Genomic DNA, 19,189 nt, shown 5'->3' on the forward strand with positions numbered 1-19,189 from the left:
ATCATATAATGCGTGGAAGCGAGCTACTGGAGAAGCACAACAGCACGACTCAGCAAACCCGCCCCCAGGCAGACCTGAAACAGATAAACCTTTCGAGGCCGGACCCCCGCTGTCTGGAACCCGCGGCGCCACCAACAGACCCAACCGACCTTGGTGGGGGCGCTGAACAGCACCCTTGGCTGGAAGCAACAAACACTCCCCAACCCTCACGCACCATAATCAGTTAAGATTCCACCGCATGGCCAAAACGGCCTTGAGCGCACCCAGAGAGCCACGCCCCAGGCGCCAGGCACGTCTGACCTCGCTGAAAGCAGAGGTGGGGGTAACGCCGACCAGCGCACGAGCCCCGGCTCCGAGTCGATCTCCGAGACCCACACGGCAGTTAGACGGTAGTAATTCCATTTAAACCCCACTTCAACCATAAGCTCGTTATAAATCAATAGGAATAACATTCGAATCATTGCGAATTCATTTTTCCGTACAGCGCGCTTTTTTGATAAAATCCCAGTACAAGACAAAGCAATTACCTGCGGCCTGGAGCAACTGGAGGCTAACAAACCTTCTTTATTCGCCCCCACATCACATTGATCATAACACCAACTCCATTGACTGATCTCCGCCACATCCACTTTTACACGAGAACTGCTGGCATTTATTTCAACAACATTAAACTGCATCACTAGAGCAAGGAAAAGCACATATGCAATGAACAACAACCCACAACCCACATCACGAGTCCGCTTCTTGGTTGTCGACTTGATGCTGCGACTCGCGACTCCCTTTAACGCCACGGGCCCACCGCCACCTGTTGAAGCTGCCTGAACCACACCGATGCGCATTGCCTCACGAACCTTGCCACAGCGCGGGAACTCATCGCGAACGAAGCGCGGGAACTCATCGCGAGAGCTGATATGGCTCTCGCCGCTCCTGGAGCGCACATCATCGCCGCAGGCAGCAACGAACGGTGGCTCCCGCTGCATCGACGCGGCCCCCGCCGCCAGAGCCTCGCCCTCGGTATTCGACGAAGGTCTCGAAGAGAGCACTGGCACATCTGGAGGCACGAACCGGAACCCGTTCCGACCCAAAAGGGTCCGGCTCGCCGAGCCCGGCTCCTGCTCCGGCTCGCCGGCATCATCATGCCCCGGCTGCAGGCTGATCTCCAGGTCACTGGGGTCCTGCTGCGGTGCCCCTTCGCTCCCGGTGCGATCGTGCTGCGGTGCCCCTTCGCTCCCGGTGCGACCGTGCTGCGGTGCGCGCTCTCGTCCCGCACCGCTAGGCGTGCGAGCACCCTGCGGCACTTGAGCCATCGCGCGGACTTGCGCGGTCACCGGTGTCTGCTCGACAGATGAAACAGTCGCGATCGCCGAGTCGAATGTGATGTCGGTCAATGGCTGCTCGCAGACAATGTCAATGGCTGCTCGCAGACCAGAAATAAAATGATCTCTGAACCGTGCCGGATGCTCCTCTGCCGTGAATTTGCACGGCACAGCCGAATGCGATGCGCGGCCAGCACGAGTGGACTCAATTCGACACCCGATCCGTGCCTCGCTCACTTCCCCCCCCCCCCCTGCCACTGATCTTGTCATTTCCGGATCAATCGCAAGCAGGTTTCGACGCGGGACGGAAGGATCGCCTCAAACACCGCCATCTATGACCGTAACAATGGGCGATGACCCTCGGCCCACACACCGTAGACGACCTCGAGAGCCCAGACCGCCGTCCGAGTGATTGCATTGCCACGCTCGCCCACGACCCGCGCCGCAGACCGTGCGCATGGCCGTGCGTGCCTGGCCCATTGCGATGACCCCTAGACCATCTGCTGTGTCCCGACCATCGAGACCTCGGACATTCTCCAGAGCTTGCGCGACGTCCAACGCCGCGTTCGAGCCGAAACGCGTATCCTCGACAAAACGAACAAGAAAATGAACCAAATGAACGAACGTTGCCCACTCGACGTGGCCGAAGTCGATTCCGACGAAGGCGGGCACACGTACGTTTGCCATGCACCGACCCTTTGCCATGTTCGCGCCGGCGAGACCTTTGGCTCCGTAGGCTGGAACCGCACGGGTCATTTGCCGCCCTTACACACGCCGATTCGAAGATCCTCGTTCGCCAACTGTGCTGTACTGAAATGGGAGATGCTTAGCAGGCAGACACGAAGCGGAGGAACAGTCGAGCCGGGCTGTGCTGCACGAGTGCGAGCGCGGGCGTACTGTGCCCGCGGCTCCCCTTTATTCCGTACGCGGTACACTCACGAGCCGGCCGACTCCAGCATTACTACGACGCCTCAGACGGCGTGCACACCTCATATCCCTCGCCGACCCCCACGGCCACCTCCCATCATCACGCCCACCATGCAACATCACCATGCCCTTCCCCATAGGCCCGCAGACTCCACCACACTCCCGTCCTTTTTATAGGCGAGCAGTGTGGGTGGAGTCTCAAACAGACTTCAGCCAAATTCAACTTGCCTATTGGCGCATTGCTACATGTGACCTCCAACCATCAATTCTTACGATCATACTTTCCTCAACATGGAGTGAGATGCAACTCCCAACCAACACAGGCCTAGCTCATGATGCCAAGTTTGGGGCACTGGACGAATGCCATAAAGCAGCCATTTGCCGGAATTACCGAGCGAAAATGTGAAGCGCTCACAAAACGTCAACGGCAACCATCACTTCTCTGTTCAGCCTGACAAAAACAAGAGCCAGCCAGCATCCAAAGAATTGCTGAATGGCAACAAAATGGTGTCAAGCGTCGATGGAAAAAGGTGGATCTCAAATGTCGATGAAAGAGAGGTGGGTGTCGAACGTCAATGGAAAAAGGTGGATGCCTGAGATAAATGATCCAGAGCCATGTCTGGCCGTCAGAATAGCTGTCCAGAAAAAGCTCGTGGTGTGTTTAAACAAATGTCCTGTAAGTCCAATGTGTCTTGATTACCAAAATAATACGTGCAAATAAATCGTCTTTTTCCAAGCCAAAGTGTCCTGATGGAAAGGGAATAGAATGAGTCTACGTTGGGCTAACGGCTATCTCTCTCGAACATGAACGGTGAATATCGCTCATGTGGAAATGAAAACTGGCGTACAATCATACGTCATGAATGTATCGTAAAGAGGAAAAGGTTATCCCATAACAAAGAAAGGGAACCTATTCTTTACCCTTCTCCAATGCATCAAAGAGTTGGAATCCCACCAGACAAGGAGATGGGTCTTTTCTGAACATGCATTGATGGAAATAACTGTCTGAGGACCTGAATGTTGTGTGCATTAGTCGGATCCGATTCTGAAAATTAAATTTGTCTTCTTTGTCACTGTCTTACAATGTGAGACATGTTTGTTTGTTTTTTGTTTTTCCACAATTAGGTGTATACCTTTATCCTTTTCTGAGCAGAATTCCCCATTTGTAAATTGATCTTTCTCACTGTTATCTCTGCCACCGAAGGTAGATGGAGGTTTTGTTTTCACCACTGTGTCTGTCTGTTTGTGAAGAAAATATCTCAAAAAGTTGTGAACGGATTTGGACGAAATTTGGTGGAGATCTTTGGTCACAGATAAAATGATTTGATTTTGGTGAAGATCCAAATGGGAAACTGGATCTGGGAATTTTTAAAGAGATTCTTCACCATTGAGAGATCAGGCGAAAAACGACAAATAGCAGTATATCTCAAACAGTTATGGACAGATTCAGACAAAATTTGTTGGATTTGTTTGTTCGGTGACAATAACGATCTGATTAAATTTTAGTTCAGGTCTGAATCCAGGTTCGGCCTATCTGTGGGATACAAAACGTAAACTAATCAGCCTGGTGGAGTTATGCGCTCTCCCGAGTGCCCTTCTAGTTTTTCCCTGTATTTGACAGGGCGGTGCAGAGGGACTAATTTACCTCTGAACTGTCCAATCTGGTTTGATTCTCATCCTAATGCCTGTGTTTGTCGAATAAAGAACCAGTGGTCCGCATAAAGACCGTAGATTTGTGTCAGCCGTTCGGCTCTGACGAAGGATGAATGCCCGAAATGTCAGATTCTCGGCACTACCTCCAGCGGTTAGCATAGCTTCATTGAAATGACGTCCTGTCGATTCCATCAGTGTTTCATAAACTTGGATGGGTGCTTCGCACGTTGGGTGTTTAATCACAACTGAGTGAATCCTCAGGTTTACATTGTGCTGGGTCTCTGTCTGATAGCATGAGTTGGGGGATGTTGAAGATTATTCGGTGTATTTCACGAATAGTTCACAAGTTATCGCAGGCACCCTGAACAAAAAACAAATTTCTACTTTCACCATCTCCAATCATGTTCGATTGTTTGAGCCCTTGACCTTTCCTTACTCGGTGACATAGTAGACTAAGAACTGACTGGCCAAGGAGAAGAACAAAACTGTAATTTATGAAACTCATGACATAATTTCCAGTGTCCACATTGAACATGGTACTATTCTCATAATTTATATTTGTTTGTCACAATATCTGTTTAATGCGGATTTCATCTTGTCTTTCCAGCATTTTGTCTCAGTATTATTGAAAAGGAGGACATGCAAGAAGTGAAGCATGGTGATGGGATTATTAAAAAGTATGAAAACGTGAAGGATGAGGATAAGGATGAGATTCGTGAGGTGGAGGAAGAGAAGAGTTGTGAGCAGGAGGAAGAGGAGAATTGTGAGCTGGAGAAAGGGAACTGGAGTATGATGAATTTAAGCGAAAACGAAGAGGATGAAAGAATGGCACGGCAGCTTGTGGTGAGCCAGACATTGGATTACCAACATATTTATGTTTTATAGAAATAATTTAATCATTCTTAGTTCAAATGAGATTTCTTTTTGTAGTTGATGTGAAATAATCATTTGAACACACCTTCATTATTTATCTTATAATCCATAAGCACTGTTGTGAAGCTCAATGTTTGTGCCTTTATTATTAGAAGACGGACTGGAAGATTCTCCATGTACTTGGAGAAGGAGACCAGGGAATGGTTGATAAAGGAGTGAACATCAACACTTCAGAAAAGGTACATGCTTGTGGTCTACTTCCTGTCTCTTCCTTTCGTTTTCTTGTAGTTAGAACACAGCTCATGGGAGAGCTAGAAAACAGAACAATTCAGAAAAGAAGAGAAAAAATATGGTGGAAAGCAAGGAAACATGGACAGCAGAGTAGAGGGACACAAAGCATAATGAATGTAACGGGATGGGGAGAGTCTCCTGCATCTGAATTTGTCTCCTTTATTTTTGTTTCAATGAAAGATGCTATTTCTTGAGACCTTCAGGCCCCACATTATTGCTGTAAAAGTTTCCATCATAGATGTGATGACAATGGATCAATTAAGTGGAATTTGTGGAAAATAATTGGCAAAACGATCTTTCAGAAAAGTCAAGGCTGCGAGGGCTTCTTCCCAACATTTATACCATGTGCTGTCTTACTGTTTCGTATGACCTGTGGGACCCTCCCAATTCCCACCAAATATTACCCAATAAGCAACATGGAGGGTGTTGGTGAGATTACTAAGATAGTTTACAGGAATACATACTCGTTTCTAAGCTATCTTGATTATGTTCATCTGTTTAAGCTTTATCTCTCCAAACTGTCTGCATATGAATGAACGAATGACCAACTTCTGTCAAATTGAATTTTGAGCAGATTCCGTGTGTTGCTTCATGGTATTCCCCTCTAGTCTTTCAATATCACCGTCCATCATCCCCTAATGCTTCGCTGCCTCTTTCCCCCACCCTCCCACTTCCCCTCCACCACCTCCCTCTTTTGATCTCTTCCTTCACTGAGCCCCTTCCTCTCACTTTGTGCTTTTTTTTCTTCTTCTCCCTTCCATTCTTACACTCAACTTATGGTGTGTCCGTGTATTTGTCTGCCTGTTCTGCTTTCACCCTCCGTCTCTGTAAAGCTGTTGTTTTATGAGCCTCGAATACTGTATAAAATATGTGATCATTGTATTTATCTCGATGCATCAAAATTGTTTTTTTTTACTCGTTTTCTCACATTGTGACTGAGATGTTATAATATGACCTTCTGTCTTGTCTCTTTCAGGCTGCTTTGAAGTTTTTGTTGGGAGAAGTATATGCAATTGAAACTAAGTTTGTGTGAATGTGGAGATAATGGTGTTTGAAGTGCTGAACTAATTCCGTTTAGATCTTTCTCTGTGATGGTGAATGGTGTCCCCCGGCTGAGGCTGTTCAGTCTCTCTGGGTGTGAGTTATAATTTTGTGGTTGTAGTTAAAGGTGAAGTTAACCTTTATCCCGTTTATGAAATGATTTTGTTCGCGAATTCATTACTTTCACTTCTGTTTTTGCAGTTCTTGAAGGAAGCTAAAATCATGATGGATTTAAAGCATCCAAACATCTGTAAGTGTGGATTTCACTCAAACTTATTGCAGTTTTTACAAAAGTTACAAATTGTGCTTCTGTGGCATTAATTTCGCACTGATCTACAAGCAATTCAGTTTTTTAAAGTGAATCAAAATCATAGTTAAAGTTTGCAAACACCCTTTGGGATTGCTTGTTCTTCAATGGAAATAAATCGGTCAAAGTTTTCATCCTCCGAGACATTAAAATCGGCTCCGTCCGACCGACTGATTATATCACTCCATGTACTTTTTTGTGCACGATATTTCTGATATTTCAAAAACCTTTGAACATTTAGCTTTCTTTCATTTTGCTGATGTCGAATCCTCGTGACATCATCTCAACCTGATTGGATAATGGTGGTGATTGGCTCAATTAGGTTGCCATGGCAACCATCTCAGTAACTTGGCTTGTGCACGTGCTATTTCCAAAAACGTTCAAGATTTAGCTTTCATATTACACAGATATATTCCTCATACCATCCAAAAGGTGGTTTCCTCTGGACCTGAACCAAAATAGAATAGTTTTGTTCTCGTTACGCACTCAACCTCTCCACTAAATTTCGTCTGATCCGTGTACAACTTTGAGATATCCTGTCCACAGACAAACAGGGGTGAAAATATAACCTCTGTCCACCTTAGGTGGCTGAGGTAATCTTCTTCTTCTGCTTCTTCTTCTCCTCCTCTTCCCTTTCTAAGAGGTGAGGTTCAGTCATACCAAGATTCTACCTTGTGTTGCCCGTGATATTCCTCCACTTCCCTCTGTCCTCAGCTAACTCTTTCCTCTCTCCAACCACCCCCACTGTACTGATATCCTTCCTCACACATTCCTCCAATCTCAACCATGGAGGTAATATCAACTGTACTTTTAAATAATCAATCTACATCTTCAAATTGAAATGTAATTTATGTACTTCACTGTTGCTCTTTGAGCTTCGATAGGAGAGTGTGGAGGTTGCGCACTTCACTCTGAGATGTCTAGTCCGGGTTCAGTTTCCACTGCCAACAAAAACTGTCAGACAGGTGCTTCACCAGGAACATGGTAACGGATGCCACAGTAGAACATTGGGCAAGACGGAGAGTGAGTGCGAAGGAAACTGGAGGTGGAGACAAGGGGTGAACGAGTTCCATAAGGAGGAGTTTGATTCTGGATGGGAATAGTGATGGCGATACAGATTGGGAGGAAAGAACGACAAACTGGTGTATTAACGACGACGTTAAATGGGGAGGCTTTACACGTATGACCGCCTTTCCATGAGGAACAAAAGGTTCACACATATTCACAGGAACAAAAGGTTCATTGGTCACATGGTTTGGCAGCCATATTGGATTTACAATAAAAAATTATTTTAAAATCTTCTCCAGAACAGCTGGACAGATCGAGGGGAAACATCACACAAATGTTCCCCAAGCCTTGGGTGTACAAGTTGATTTAGGAATAATTCATAGGTCACATGGTTTGGCAGCCACATTGGGTTGAAGAAAAATATTAAATTATGTTTTCTCTGGAATCGCTTCACCAATCGACGTGAAACTTCACAGTTATAATTGAGAAATGATGGGGGTACATGTTTTAAATTTAAACTTCATCAGACATGTGGTCCATTCCATTGGGACCATACTCTGTATAGAGCGTTGGTGCTGCCGAATCAGTCTCCTTGGCTATTGGGCACAATCCTGGACAGGTCGCCACTCTGACGCAGGATACTTGAATGACTCGGTCATCCCAGCAAGCTGGTACTCATTTTGCCGACCTCGGAAGGATGGCAGGCTGAGTCAACCCCCTGGTGAATTAATTCAGCGGGCAACGAGGCTTGAACTCAGGACCCTCGGATCCCAAGCCACCACCCTAACCACTGAGCCAACACCAGGCTACATGTGGTCTGGCAGCCAGAATGATTTCACATTTTTGATCTGGGTTCTTATTTGTTTATTTATTTATTTATTTTGAATAAGGTTCACTTGGCTGTGCCAAGTTGGATTTGAGGGTACAAGAGTCGCAGCTGAAATGTGAATCCTATCCAGGATTCTCTTTGATGACTTCATCTTTGCTTTTTTTCTTGTTCGGGTTCCTTTTGATTACTCCAATGCAGAATTTTACCTCTTTAGTCTTCCATTTGATTTGAATTGAATTTATTTTAATCCCATTCTAAATTAAACCGAATAATAATAATCGTCACTGGTCAGGGTCAGGTGTCCGATCAAAGCGGGGTTCCATCAAAGCGGGATGTCTTGGTACCCGGTCATCACTGCCAGCAGTTGTAAAATGGCAGTTCTAATTATTTCTCTTATTAATTACGTAGCACACCAGTACACAAACCCCACACAAAATATACCACACAAACTACACAAACACCACACAAAACAAGTCCTGGCGAGGGTCTGCAATCTGTTATTGCTCTTTTCCTTGTTTTTATATTGCAAAGCACACAAAAGAGGGTTGACCAGACGCGATGATAACGGAACAAACACGAGTCAAAAAGACTCATGAAGGAGAATGGGACACGAAAACTTGTATACAATGGAGAAATGAAAGTTCATATACTACCCACGAGGCAACACAGATATCACTTTCACATGACAATCAGACAGGGATTTCCCTTTTCCTTACGATGCCCAGGGTAAATACAGGACTCGATACAATGGTGTCAACTTTAAAGATCAGATGCATGACCGAGAGTCAGTCGCGATGGTCCCCAGATGAAGTCAAAAACATCCACGTGCAGGGCAAGCGATGAGTTGGCCTTCCACTTGGCCACGTGGTCCCCTTTGTCCTTTTACGTCCAGGCCCTCCAAAACACAGGGTGATCCAGCTTAGGTCGAACCCACATGAGGTTTATCCTCCAAGTGAGGTCTCCATCTTCCTTGCACACCAGTCTCTCTTGGTGGACTCTCCAGTCTCCACTCATGTGTATACTCTGTGGACTATCGTGTCCTCTCTCTTGCACTGGGTTCACTGACTCTCTTGCCCTCACAAGCCTCTTCTCATATGGACTCCGCGGTCACAACTCCATTCCCTTCTTCCTCCTGGGCGGAGTCTTTCTCTTGGGACCTGCCCACGGGGGCGGCCACAATAAAAAATATCTACATCTTTTCTTTTGGGCTCCACAGCCCACTGTGCTGCCAATGCTGACACACACTAGCTCAGTTGATCGTAATTGGCCTTTCACACACGTGACACACATGCCTCTGCGATGGGAAGACCTTACCGAGCCCCGCTTTCAAGAGGTTTTTACATGTGCATAATTAATGTATATCCTGTCTACAAATTGCATCTGCTGCCTCCTCAGCCTCATGTTTGCATGGATGTTTTCTTGTGTAAAATGTGTTTTGCTTAGTACAAGCTAAAATACACACTATGTGATAAAAACATGTTTCTGCATTTGAATATTGATTGGGAACATAAAAAAACGACCCTGTTACATGGCAATCTATAAATTTTCCTCTTTGATTCTTGTGTTGATAAATTAGTGTGGTGTTGATGTCACGCAGGCATGAGGGGCTGAATGGCCTCCACCTCTGTCTGATTTCCTTGTAAGATCATCAATGGTGATTTTGTCATTGCTCACCTTCAGCTACAACCTCTTCAAGTTCACCTTTTGATTATACCACTTGGCAACAAAAAATACTTTTCGTCTGATTCCAAGGGAAATGCAGGTGTTCTTAGCTAAGCCTGGGTCGCTGATTTCAAATCTGTAATCAGAATTTAGCCAGCACGTCAGGTTTTCGAAATATATGTGTGTATTAATGATACCCAGCATGCTTTCTTAGATACTTTATGAGTGCAGATCACCACATTGTACATCTAATATCAGTGCTTCGTAATTACTTTCACGTCACATTTTGATAACAATGATTAATCTCAGTGTATAATGTGTTGTATACAAACGTAGAATATAAACAAGTTGCAAAAAAAATTAGTTAATAAAACATTAGAACATGGTAATCTTCGGAAGGGTATAACCTTGATCGGGAAATCTACCCCATTGTGAGTGATTCAGAAACAACACTTCAAGTTTACACTCTTCCTTTCAATATCGTCAGCATAGGCATTGTTCAGACGTGGTTCAGAAGTGTGTGAGATACTTGCTCTTGCGCTTGTGTGTGGAATTGGTCTCCCGTTGTAGGAACCATAAGTAATCACCCATCATGTATGGGTTGAACTGGCCTTGATACCTAGTTACCATGACATAAATGTCTTAGTGGAACCTTTCACCATGCTCATCGCTTACCTCACCCAGATTAGGTGGGAAGAAATCAAGATGAGAATGCAAGAAGAGCATTTTACGAGAAATCCTCCAACCCATTCGCTGATAGGCCTTTATCATGTTGTCCACTAATTCCACATACTGTTCAGCTTTATGGTTACCAAGAAAGTTCTGCACAACTAACACAAATGCTTCCCATGCTGCAAACTCGACTCGGTTCAGTTTATTTTTGAATTTGGGATCACACATCAGTTCTCGGATCCTGGGCCCAATGAAAATGCCTGCTTTGAGTTGCGCATAATTTTTCTCTGCCACAAATTTCTCCCTGAGATATTGGAAGCCATTACCATCGTGATCCAATTTCTTTACAAAGTTTTTCGCAAGGGTTAGGGTTAGTCAAAAATTGGAATGCCGTGTGGAAAATTTTACTTAAAAATTCATCGCTTGGTCAGTTTTGTTCCATTTTTAATCATTAAAAGTGCATTATAAAGCTCTTTTAATGAGAAATAATATTTTAAAAAAGTTGTATTGCTATAATTGAAACCAAGAATACAAAAAGTAATAATTTATGATCATTCAAAATCACCCACCAGGGCAAGCTACTGTAATTGGACCATATGCACAACTCAAAATCCTGATGTGCTGAGAAAATTCTGACTTCAGATTCAGAATCGGCATACTCGATTTAATATGGAACATCTGTTTCCACCGCAGCAGCAAAATCTTTGTTGTCAATTGTTACTTGTCATTGGAAGGGTCCCAAGAAATTCACAAATTAATTTCACATGTTTATTATGTTGTTGAGAGCTCTTTGCCCTTAGGTGAATTTCTTGTATATCATCTTAACTTGTGTTCCTCCTCTATCTTCTCTCCCTCCAGTGAAATTGCTCGATATCCTGGACGCTCCTGAAGTGGTTCTCGTTTTTGAATATGTTGAAGGACGTGAGTTTTCTCACTTTATTTTACTGAAACTTTCCTGAAACTTGTGTCCATCAAGTCCACTTGTACTTGAGCAGATAAATGATTTAGTAATCTGTAAACATGAATCATGATGTCCTGATTGTTGACACTTTATAAAATGTCTCAGGCCAATGCTCGACCAGGCATATATTTTATTACAGGAACAAAAAGAGAACAGAAGATGCATTCACATCTTTAGTTTCAACTTCTCATGTTCACACACAGTCTGGCGTAGCGATAGTCAGTTGTATTGAGATCAAGCTCGAACGTTGATCCAAAGAACAAAGTAAATAAAATGTTGTCTTGTCCATGCTGATTAACACCGCCGCTGGACGGATATACATACATACATATATATATATATATATATATATATATATATATATATATATATATCTTCTTCTTCTTTCGGCTGCTCCCGTTCGGGGTCGCCACAGCGGATCATCCGTATGATCCGCATAGGGATTTGGCACATGTTTTACGCCGGATGCCCTTCCTGACGCAACCCTGGTCGCCTCTTACAACACAGGGATATGGCACACCTATTTTAACCGGGGTATACACCGGCCCAGTACACTGGTACTCATTTTGCCGACCTCGGAAGGATGACAGGCTGAGTCAACCCCCTGGTGTATTAATTCAGTGGCCCAACGGGGCTTGAACTCAGGACCTTTTGGATCCCAAGCAGCTGCCCTTACCACTGCGCCAACACCAGGCATATATATGTGTATATATATATATATATATATATGTATATATATATATATGTATATATATATATGTATATATATATATATGTATATATATATATATATATATATATGTATATATATATATATATATGTATATATATATATATATATGTATATATATATATGTATATATATATATGTATATATATATATATATATATATATATATATATATGTATATATATATATATATATATGTATATATATATATGTATGTATATATATATATATGTATATATATATATATGTATATATATATATGTATATATATATATATGTATGTATATATGTATATATGTATTTATATTTGTATATATGTATATATATATACACATATATACATATATATACATATATATACTGAAACGCAAAAGAAACTTACTACTTGTTTGAAATGTAATAAAATTGTAACAATTCATAGTTAAACAAACCAACAATTGCTCATTGAAACATTGGCATTTTATTGATGAGATGTCAAGTTTTTGACCAAGATACACCATCTCATAAGTTTGTCCGACAGTACAGAACAGCACAAGGTGCAATGTCAGTCCCCTTTCAATAGTGTGTGTGGCCACCATTGTTTTGGATACAGGCAGTGCATCGTCGGTGCATACTGTCTACCAGTCTTTGGATGGATTGCTGCTCGATTCTGTCCCACTCATTCCTCAATGTCTGAAGCCATCTGACTTATGACCATCTGCCTGTTCTCCCTTGCAGTGGTGACTCTTGGCCTCCCTGATCGAGGTCTGTCATCTGCAGAGTTGTGGAGGGTGTCTCTGTCCACCAGGGCCGATATCGTCTGGTGTGAACAGCCAAGGCGACGTGCCACCTCACGGTAGCTCAATCCGCCTTGCAGTATGCCCAAGGCACAATGCTGTTGATCCCTTGACAATCGTGGCATGTTGATTGAAATGCCCATTTTGCACTGGCCTTTTAAAAGCCAATATCAAGACATCATGTGCAGCTCATTAAAATCATCCCGTATCCCTTGGCTAATCACTGACAGTCAAAACGGCTGTTCAACAGCTGTGCTATGAAATGACCATTGAAGGTTCAAGTGAACAACCGTGACCATTTTGTCTGACAGTGAGGAAACTATTGTCCACAAATAAGTTCACACATTTATGACACGCAGTGTTATTGTTGATATTTGAAGGTTTAAAAGGTGGTAAGTTTCTTTTGCGTTTCAGTATATATTTATATATATATATATATATATATATATATATATATATATATATATATATATATATATATATATATATATATATAGTTATGGCCATGGTACTGAGTGTATTATGAGGGGATTCGTCTTCATTTCTCCTTGGAAGAACCGGATCTGGGGCCATCGCTCACAATTAACTTTGTGGTACGGTGGGTTGCTTAATAACCACGAACGCCAATCGGTAAACCACGAGTTCCAGTGTCCACCGTCTAATTTGCCGTTTTACTCGAGGTCATGTGGTCTCCTGACCGGGGAATCCGCCCTCAGCGATGCACCAATTTTATCTTGATCAGATGTTAAGTGATGCGGCCGACCGTTTACTGCTGGTGCACGCCGACTATGAAAGGTTAATTAGTTTGGGAATTACCTCTCAGTCTATCTCGGTTCGGACAATGCTGGATCAATGGAAGGAAATGACAAACACGGAAAGGTTGAAACATCAACAAGGAATTTATTATTCAGAAAAATGAATAAACTGAAGAACTTTCTATTTCCTTGTGGTGTAAATGGAAATTGAAATAAATCAAATGTTCAATCAACAAAATAATCTCAAACAAAGAATTCAACAATTATTTTGAGAAAAATTGACAAAGAGCAGATGCTTATCACTATGCCTTATTAACAATTAAACACTAGATATGGGTGCACAGCAGATCATTCAGGGGGAAAATAAATTCGGTCTTGGCTGACCAAGGCAGAAGTTCGTCGTGCGTCTTGGAAAATGACCCAAAATGTGTGAGCATGCCTTGGTCTGCTGCCAGCACCCTGCTATCAGGAGCCGTGCACCCACCTGCAAACAGGGTCGTACACAAATCGACGTCACGTCGTCAACCCCTGGAACCATGGACGCCAATAATCAGGTACGCCAAGAGTCAGGTACCGAGCAGAACCAGCAGGAATGGTCCAACTGTCACTAACCGTCAGGAGCAATCAGGAGCTCTAACCAATGGTCAGGAGCTGTACGGAGCTATAACCAACGGTCAGGCGCTGTCAAGAACCGTCATCAACCATCAGGAGCTATAAACAACGGTCAGGAACTATCACCAACTGTCAGAAAGGCGGTCCTCCCATCTTTTTTATTGGCACCCAGTGTGGGTGGAGCCTCAAGCAGACTTCAGCCAAATTCAACTTGCCGATTGGCATATTGCTGCATGCGACCTCCAACCATCAATTCTCACCATCATACTTTCCTTACCATCGAGCGAGATGCAACTCCCAACCAACACAGGCCAAGCTCATGACGCCAAGTTCGGGGCACTGGACGAACACCAGAAAGCAGCCATTTGCCGGAATTACCGAGCGAAAACGTGAAGCGCTCACAAAACGTCGACAACCATCACCTCCCTGTTCAGCCTGACAAAAACAAGAGCCAGCCAGCGTCCAAAGAATTGCCGAATAGCAACAAAAGGGTGTCAAGCATCGATGGTAAAAGGTGGATGTCAAATGTCAATGAAAGAGAGGTGGGTGTCGAACGTCAATGAAAAAGGTGGATGCCTGAGATAAATGATCCACAGCCATGTCTGCCCGTCAAAATAACTGTCCAGAAAAAGTTCGTGGTGTGTTTAAACAAATGTCCTGTAAGTCCAATGTGTCTTGATTTCCAAAATAATACGTGCAAATAAATCATCTATTTCCAAGCCAAAGTGTCCTGATGGAAAGGGAATAGAATGAGTCTACGTTGGGCTAACGGCTATCTCTCTCGAACATGAACGGTGAATATCGCTCATGTGGAAATGAAAACTGGCGTACAATCATACGTCATGAATGTATCGTAAAGAGGAAAAGGTTATCCCATAACAAAGAAAGGGAACCTATTCTTGACCCTTCTCCAATGCATCAAAGAGTTCAAATCCCACCAGACAAGGGGATGGGTCTTTTCTGAACATGCATTGATGGAAATAACTGTCTGAGGACCTGAATGTTGTGTGCATTAATCGGATCCGATTCTGAAAATTAAATTTGTCTTCTTTGTCGCTGTCTAACACTGTGAGACATGTTTGTTTGTTGTTTGTTTTTCCACAATTAGGCGTATACCTTTGTCCTTTTCTGAACAGAATTCCCCATTTGTAAATTGATCTTTGTCACTGTTATCCCTGCCACCAAAGGTGGATGGAGGTTATGTTTTCACCACTGTGTCTGTCTGTTTGTGAAGAAAATATCTTAAAAAGTTGTGGACGGATTTGGACGAAATTTGGGGGAGATCTTTACTCACAGATAAAATGATTTGATTTTGGTGAAGATCCAAATGGGAAACTGGATCTGGGAATTTTTAAAGAGATTCTTCACCATTGAGAGATCAGGCGAAAAACGACTAACAGCCGGATATCTCAAACAGTTATGGACAGATTCAGACAAAACTTGGTGGATGAGTTGGTGAAGTGACAATAGCTATCTGATTAAATTTTCGTTCAGGTCCGAATCCAGATCCGGCTTATCAGTGGGATACAAAACGTAAACTAATCAGCCTTGTGGAGTTATGCGCTCTCCCGAGTGCCCTTCTAGTTTATACCTGTATTTGACAGGGCGGTGCAGAGGGACTAATTTACCTCTGAACTGTCCAATCTGGTTTGATTCTCATCCTAATGTCTGTGTTTGTCGAATAAGGAACCAGTGGTCCTCATAAAGACCGTAGATTTGTGTCAGCCGTTCGGCTCTGACGAAGGATGAATGCCCGAAATGTCAGATTCTCAGCACTACCTCCAGCGGTTTGCATAGCTTCATTGAAATGATGTCCTGTCGATTCCATCAGTGTTTCATAAACATGGATGGGTGCTTCGCACGTTGGTTGTTCAATCACAACTGAGTGAATCCTCAGATGTACATTGTGCTGGGTCTCTGTCCGATAGCACGAGTTGGGGGATGTTGAAGATTATTCGGTGTATTTCACGAATAGTTCGCAAGTTATCGCAGGCACCCTGAACAAAAAACAAATTTCGACTTTCACCAACTCCAATCATGTTCGATTGTTTGAGTCCTTTACCCATCCTCACTCGGTGACATGTTAGACGAAGAACTGACTGGCCAAGGAGAAGAACAAAACTGTAATTTATGAAACTCACGACATAATTTCCAGTGTACACATTGAACATGGTACTATTCTCACAATTTATATTTGTCTGTCACAATATCTGTTTAATGCGGATTTCATCTTGTCTTTCCAGCATTTTGTCTCAGTCTTATTGAAAAGGAGGACATGCAAGAAGTGAAGCATGGTGATGGGATTATTAAAAAGTATGAAAACGTGAAGGATGAGGATAAGGATGAGATTCGTGAGGTGGAGGAAGAGAAGAGTTGTGAGCAGGAGGAAGAGGAGAATTGTGAGCTGGAGAAAGGGAACTGGAGTATGATGAATTTAAACGAAAACGAAGAGGATGAAAGAATGGCACGGCAGCTTGTGGTGAGCAAGACATTGGATTACCAACATATTTATGAATAATACAAATAATTTAATCATTTTTAGTTCAAATGAGATTTCTTTTTGTAGTTGATGTGAAATAATCATTTGAACACACCTTCATTATTTTTCTTATAATCCATAAGCACTGTTGTGAAGCTCAATGTTTTTGCCTTTATTATTAGAAGACGGACTGGAAGATTCTTCCTGTACTTGGAGAAGGAGGCCAGGGAATTGTTGATGTCGGAGTGAACATCAACACTTCAGAAAAGGTACATGCTTGTGGTCTACTTCCTGTCTCTTCCTTTCGTTTTCTTGGAGTTAGAACACAGCTCGTGGCAGAGCTAGAAAACAGAACAATTCAGAAAAGAAGAGAAAAAAACATGGTGGAAAGCAAGGAAACATGGACAGCAGAGTAGAGGGACACAAAGAAGAATGAGTGTAACAGGATGGGGAGAGTCTCCTGCATCTGAATTTGTCTCCTTTATTTTTGTTTCAATGAAAGATGCTATTTCTTGAGACCTTCAGGCCTTACATTATTGCTGTAAAAGTTTCCATCATCGATGTGATGACAATGGATCAATTACGTGGAATTTGTGGAAAATAATTGGCAAAACGATCTTTCGGAAAAGTCAAGGCTGCGAGGGCTTCTTCCCAACATTTATACCATGTGCTGTCTTACTGTTTGGTATGACCTGCAGGACCCTCCCACTTCCCACCAAATATTACCCAATAAGAAACATGGAGGGTGTTGGTGAGATTACTAAGATAGTTTACAGGAATACGTACTCGTTTCTAAGCTATCTAGATTAGGTTCATCTCTCTAAGCTTATCTCTCTAAACTGTCTGCATATGAAGGAACGAATGACCAACTTCTATCAAATTGAATTTTGAGCAGATACATTCTGTTGCTTCATGGTATTCCCCTCTAGTCTTTCAACATCACCATCCATCATCTCCTAATGCTTTCCTGCCTCTTTCCCCCACCCTCCCACCCCCCTCCACCACCTCCCTCTTTTGATCTCTACCTTCAATGAGCCCCTTCCTCTCACTTTGTGCTTTTTTTCTTCTTCTTCTCCCTTCCATCCTTACAATCAACTTGTGGTGTGTCCGTGTATTTGTCTGCCTGTTCTCCTTTCACTCTCCGTCTCTGTAAAGCTGTTGGTTTATGAGCCTCGATTACTGTATAAAACTTGTTATCGTTGTATTTATCGCGATGCATCAATATTGTTGTTTTTTTTACTCGTTTTCTCACATTGTGACTGAGATGTTATAATATGACCTTCTGTCTTGTCTCTTTCAGGCTGCTTTGAAGTTTTGTTGGGAGAAGTATATGCAATTGAAAGTAAGTTTGTGTGAATGTGGAGATAATGGTGTTTAAAGTGCTGAACTCATTCCGTTTAGATCTTTTACTGTGATGGTGAATGGTGTCCCCCGGCTGAGACTGTTCAGTCTCTCTGGGTGTGAGTTATAATTTTGTGGTTATCGTTAAAGGGGAAGTTAACCTTTATACCGTTTATGAAATGATTTTGTTCGCTAATTCATTACTTTCGCTTCTGTTTTTGCAGTTCTCGAAAGAAGCTAAAATCATGATGGATTTAAAGCATCCAAACATCTGTAAGTGTGGATTTCACTCAAACTTATCGCAGTTTTTACAAAAGTTACGAATTGTGCTTCTGAGGCATTAATTTCGCACTGATCTTCAAACAATTCAGTTTTTTTAAAGTGAATCAAAATCATAGTTCAAGTTTGCAAACACCCTTTGGGATTGCTTGTTCTTCAATCAAAATAATCGGTCAAACTTTTCGTCCTCCGAGACATTAAAATCGGCTCCGTCTGACCGACTGATTATATCTGTCCATGTAAAACTGGCGTAAAATCATACGTCATGAATGTGTCGTAAAGAGGAAAAGGTTATCCCAAAAGAAAGAAAGGGAACCTATTCTTTTCCTTCTCCATTGCATCAAATAGTGCAAATCCCACCAGACAAGGGGATGAGTCTTTTCTGAACATGCATTGATGGAAATAACTGTCTGAGGAACTGAATGTTGTGTGCATTAGTCGGATCCGATTCTGAAATCCACAACAAAATGTATATTTTTTTATATCTATATATAGGCTCATGCAAGAGCTAATACACAGAAACATATAACAAGGAGAGAGGGAAACACTAAATAGTTGGGGAACAGAGACAAAAGGAGATCTGTGAAAGGGAGCGGGATGGGGGCAGAGTAAGCAGGGTAAACAAGATGACACAACAGGGATTTTCAGGAAAGAAAACAAGGAATTTGAAGGAGGTC

At 42.8% G+C, this 19,189-nt stretch overlaps 1 protein-coding gene across 1 annotated transcript in view; it reads left to right on the forward strand.

The window, feature by feature from the left end:
• LOC147010523 (uncharacterized) overlaps positions 1-19,189 on the forward strand; it is a 119,032-nt gene that overhangs the window by 22,267 nt on the left and 77,576 nt on the right. The window contains exons 8-15 of the mRNA XM_085860383.1: positions 4,504-4,739; positions 4,922-5,008; positions 6,303-6,351; positions 11,438-11,500; positions 16,657-16,892; positions 17,075-17,161; positions 18,193-18,234; positions 18,458-18,506. Coding sequence (XP_085716509.1) covers positions 4,504-4,739; positions 4,922-5,008; positions 6,303-6,351; positions 11,438-11,500; positions 16,657-16,892; positions 17,075-17,161; positions 18,193-18,234; positions 18,458-18,506 — 849 coding nt within the window. The remainder of the gene's footprint in view (positions 1-4,503; positions 4,740-4,921; positions 5,009-6,302; positions 6,352-11,437; positions 11,501-16,656; positions 16,893-17,074; positions 17,162-18,192; positions 18,235-18,457; positions 18,507-19,189) is intronic.

Source organism: Eptatretus burgeri, chromosome 16 (assembly GCF_056783735.1).
Source record: "Eptatretus burgeri isolate ZD-2024b chromosome 16, Ebu_testis_v1, whole genome shotgun sequence".
Lineage (NCBI taxonomy): Eukaryota > Metazoa > Chordata > Myxini > Myxiniformes > Myxinidae > Eptatretus > Eptatretus burgeri.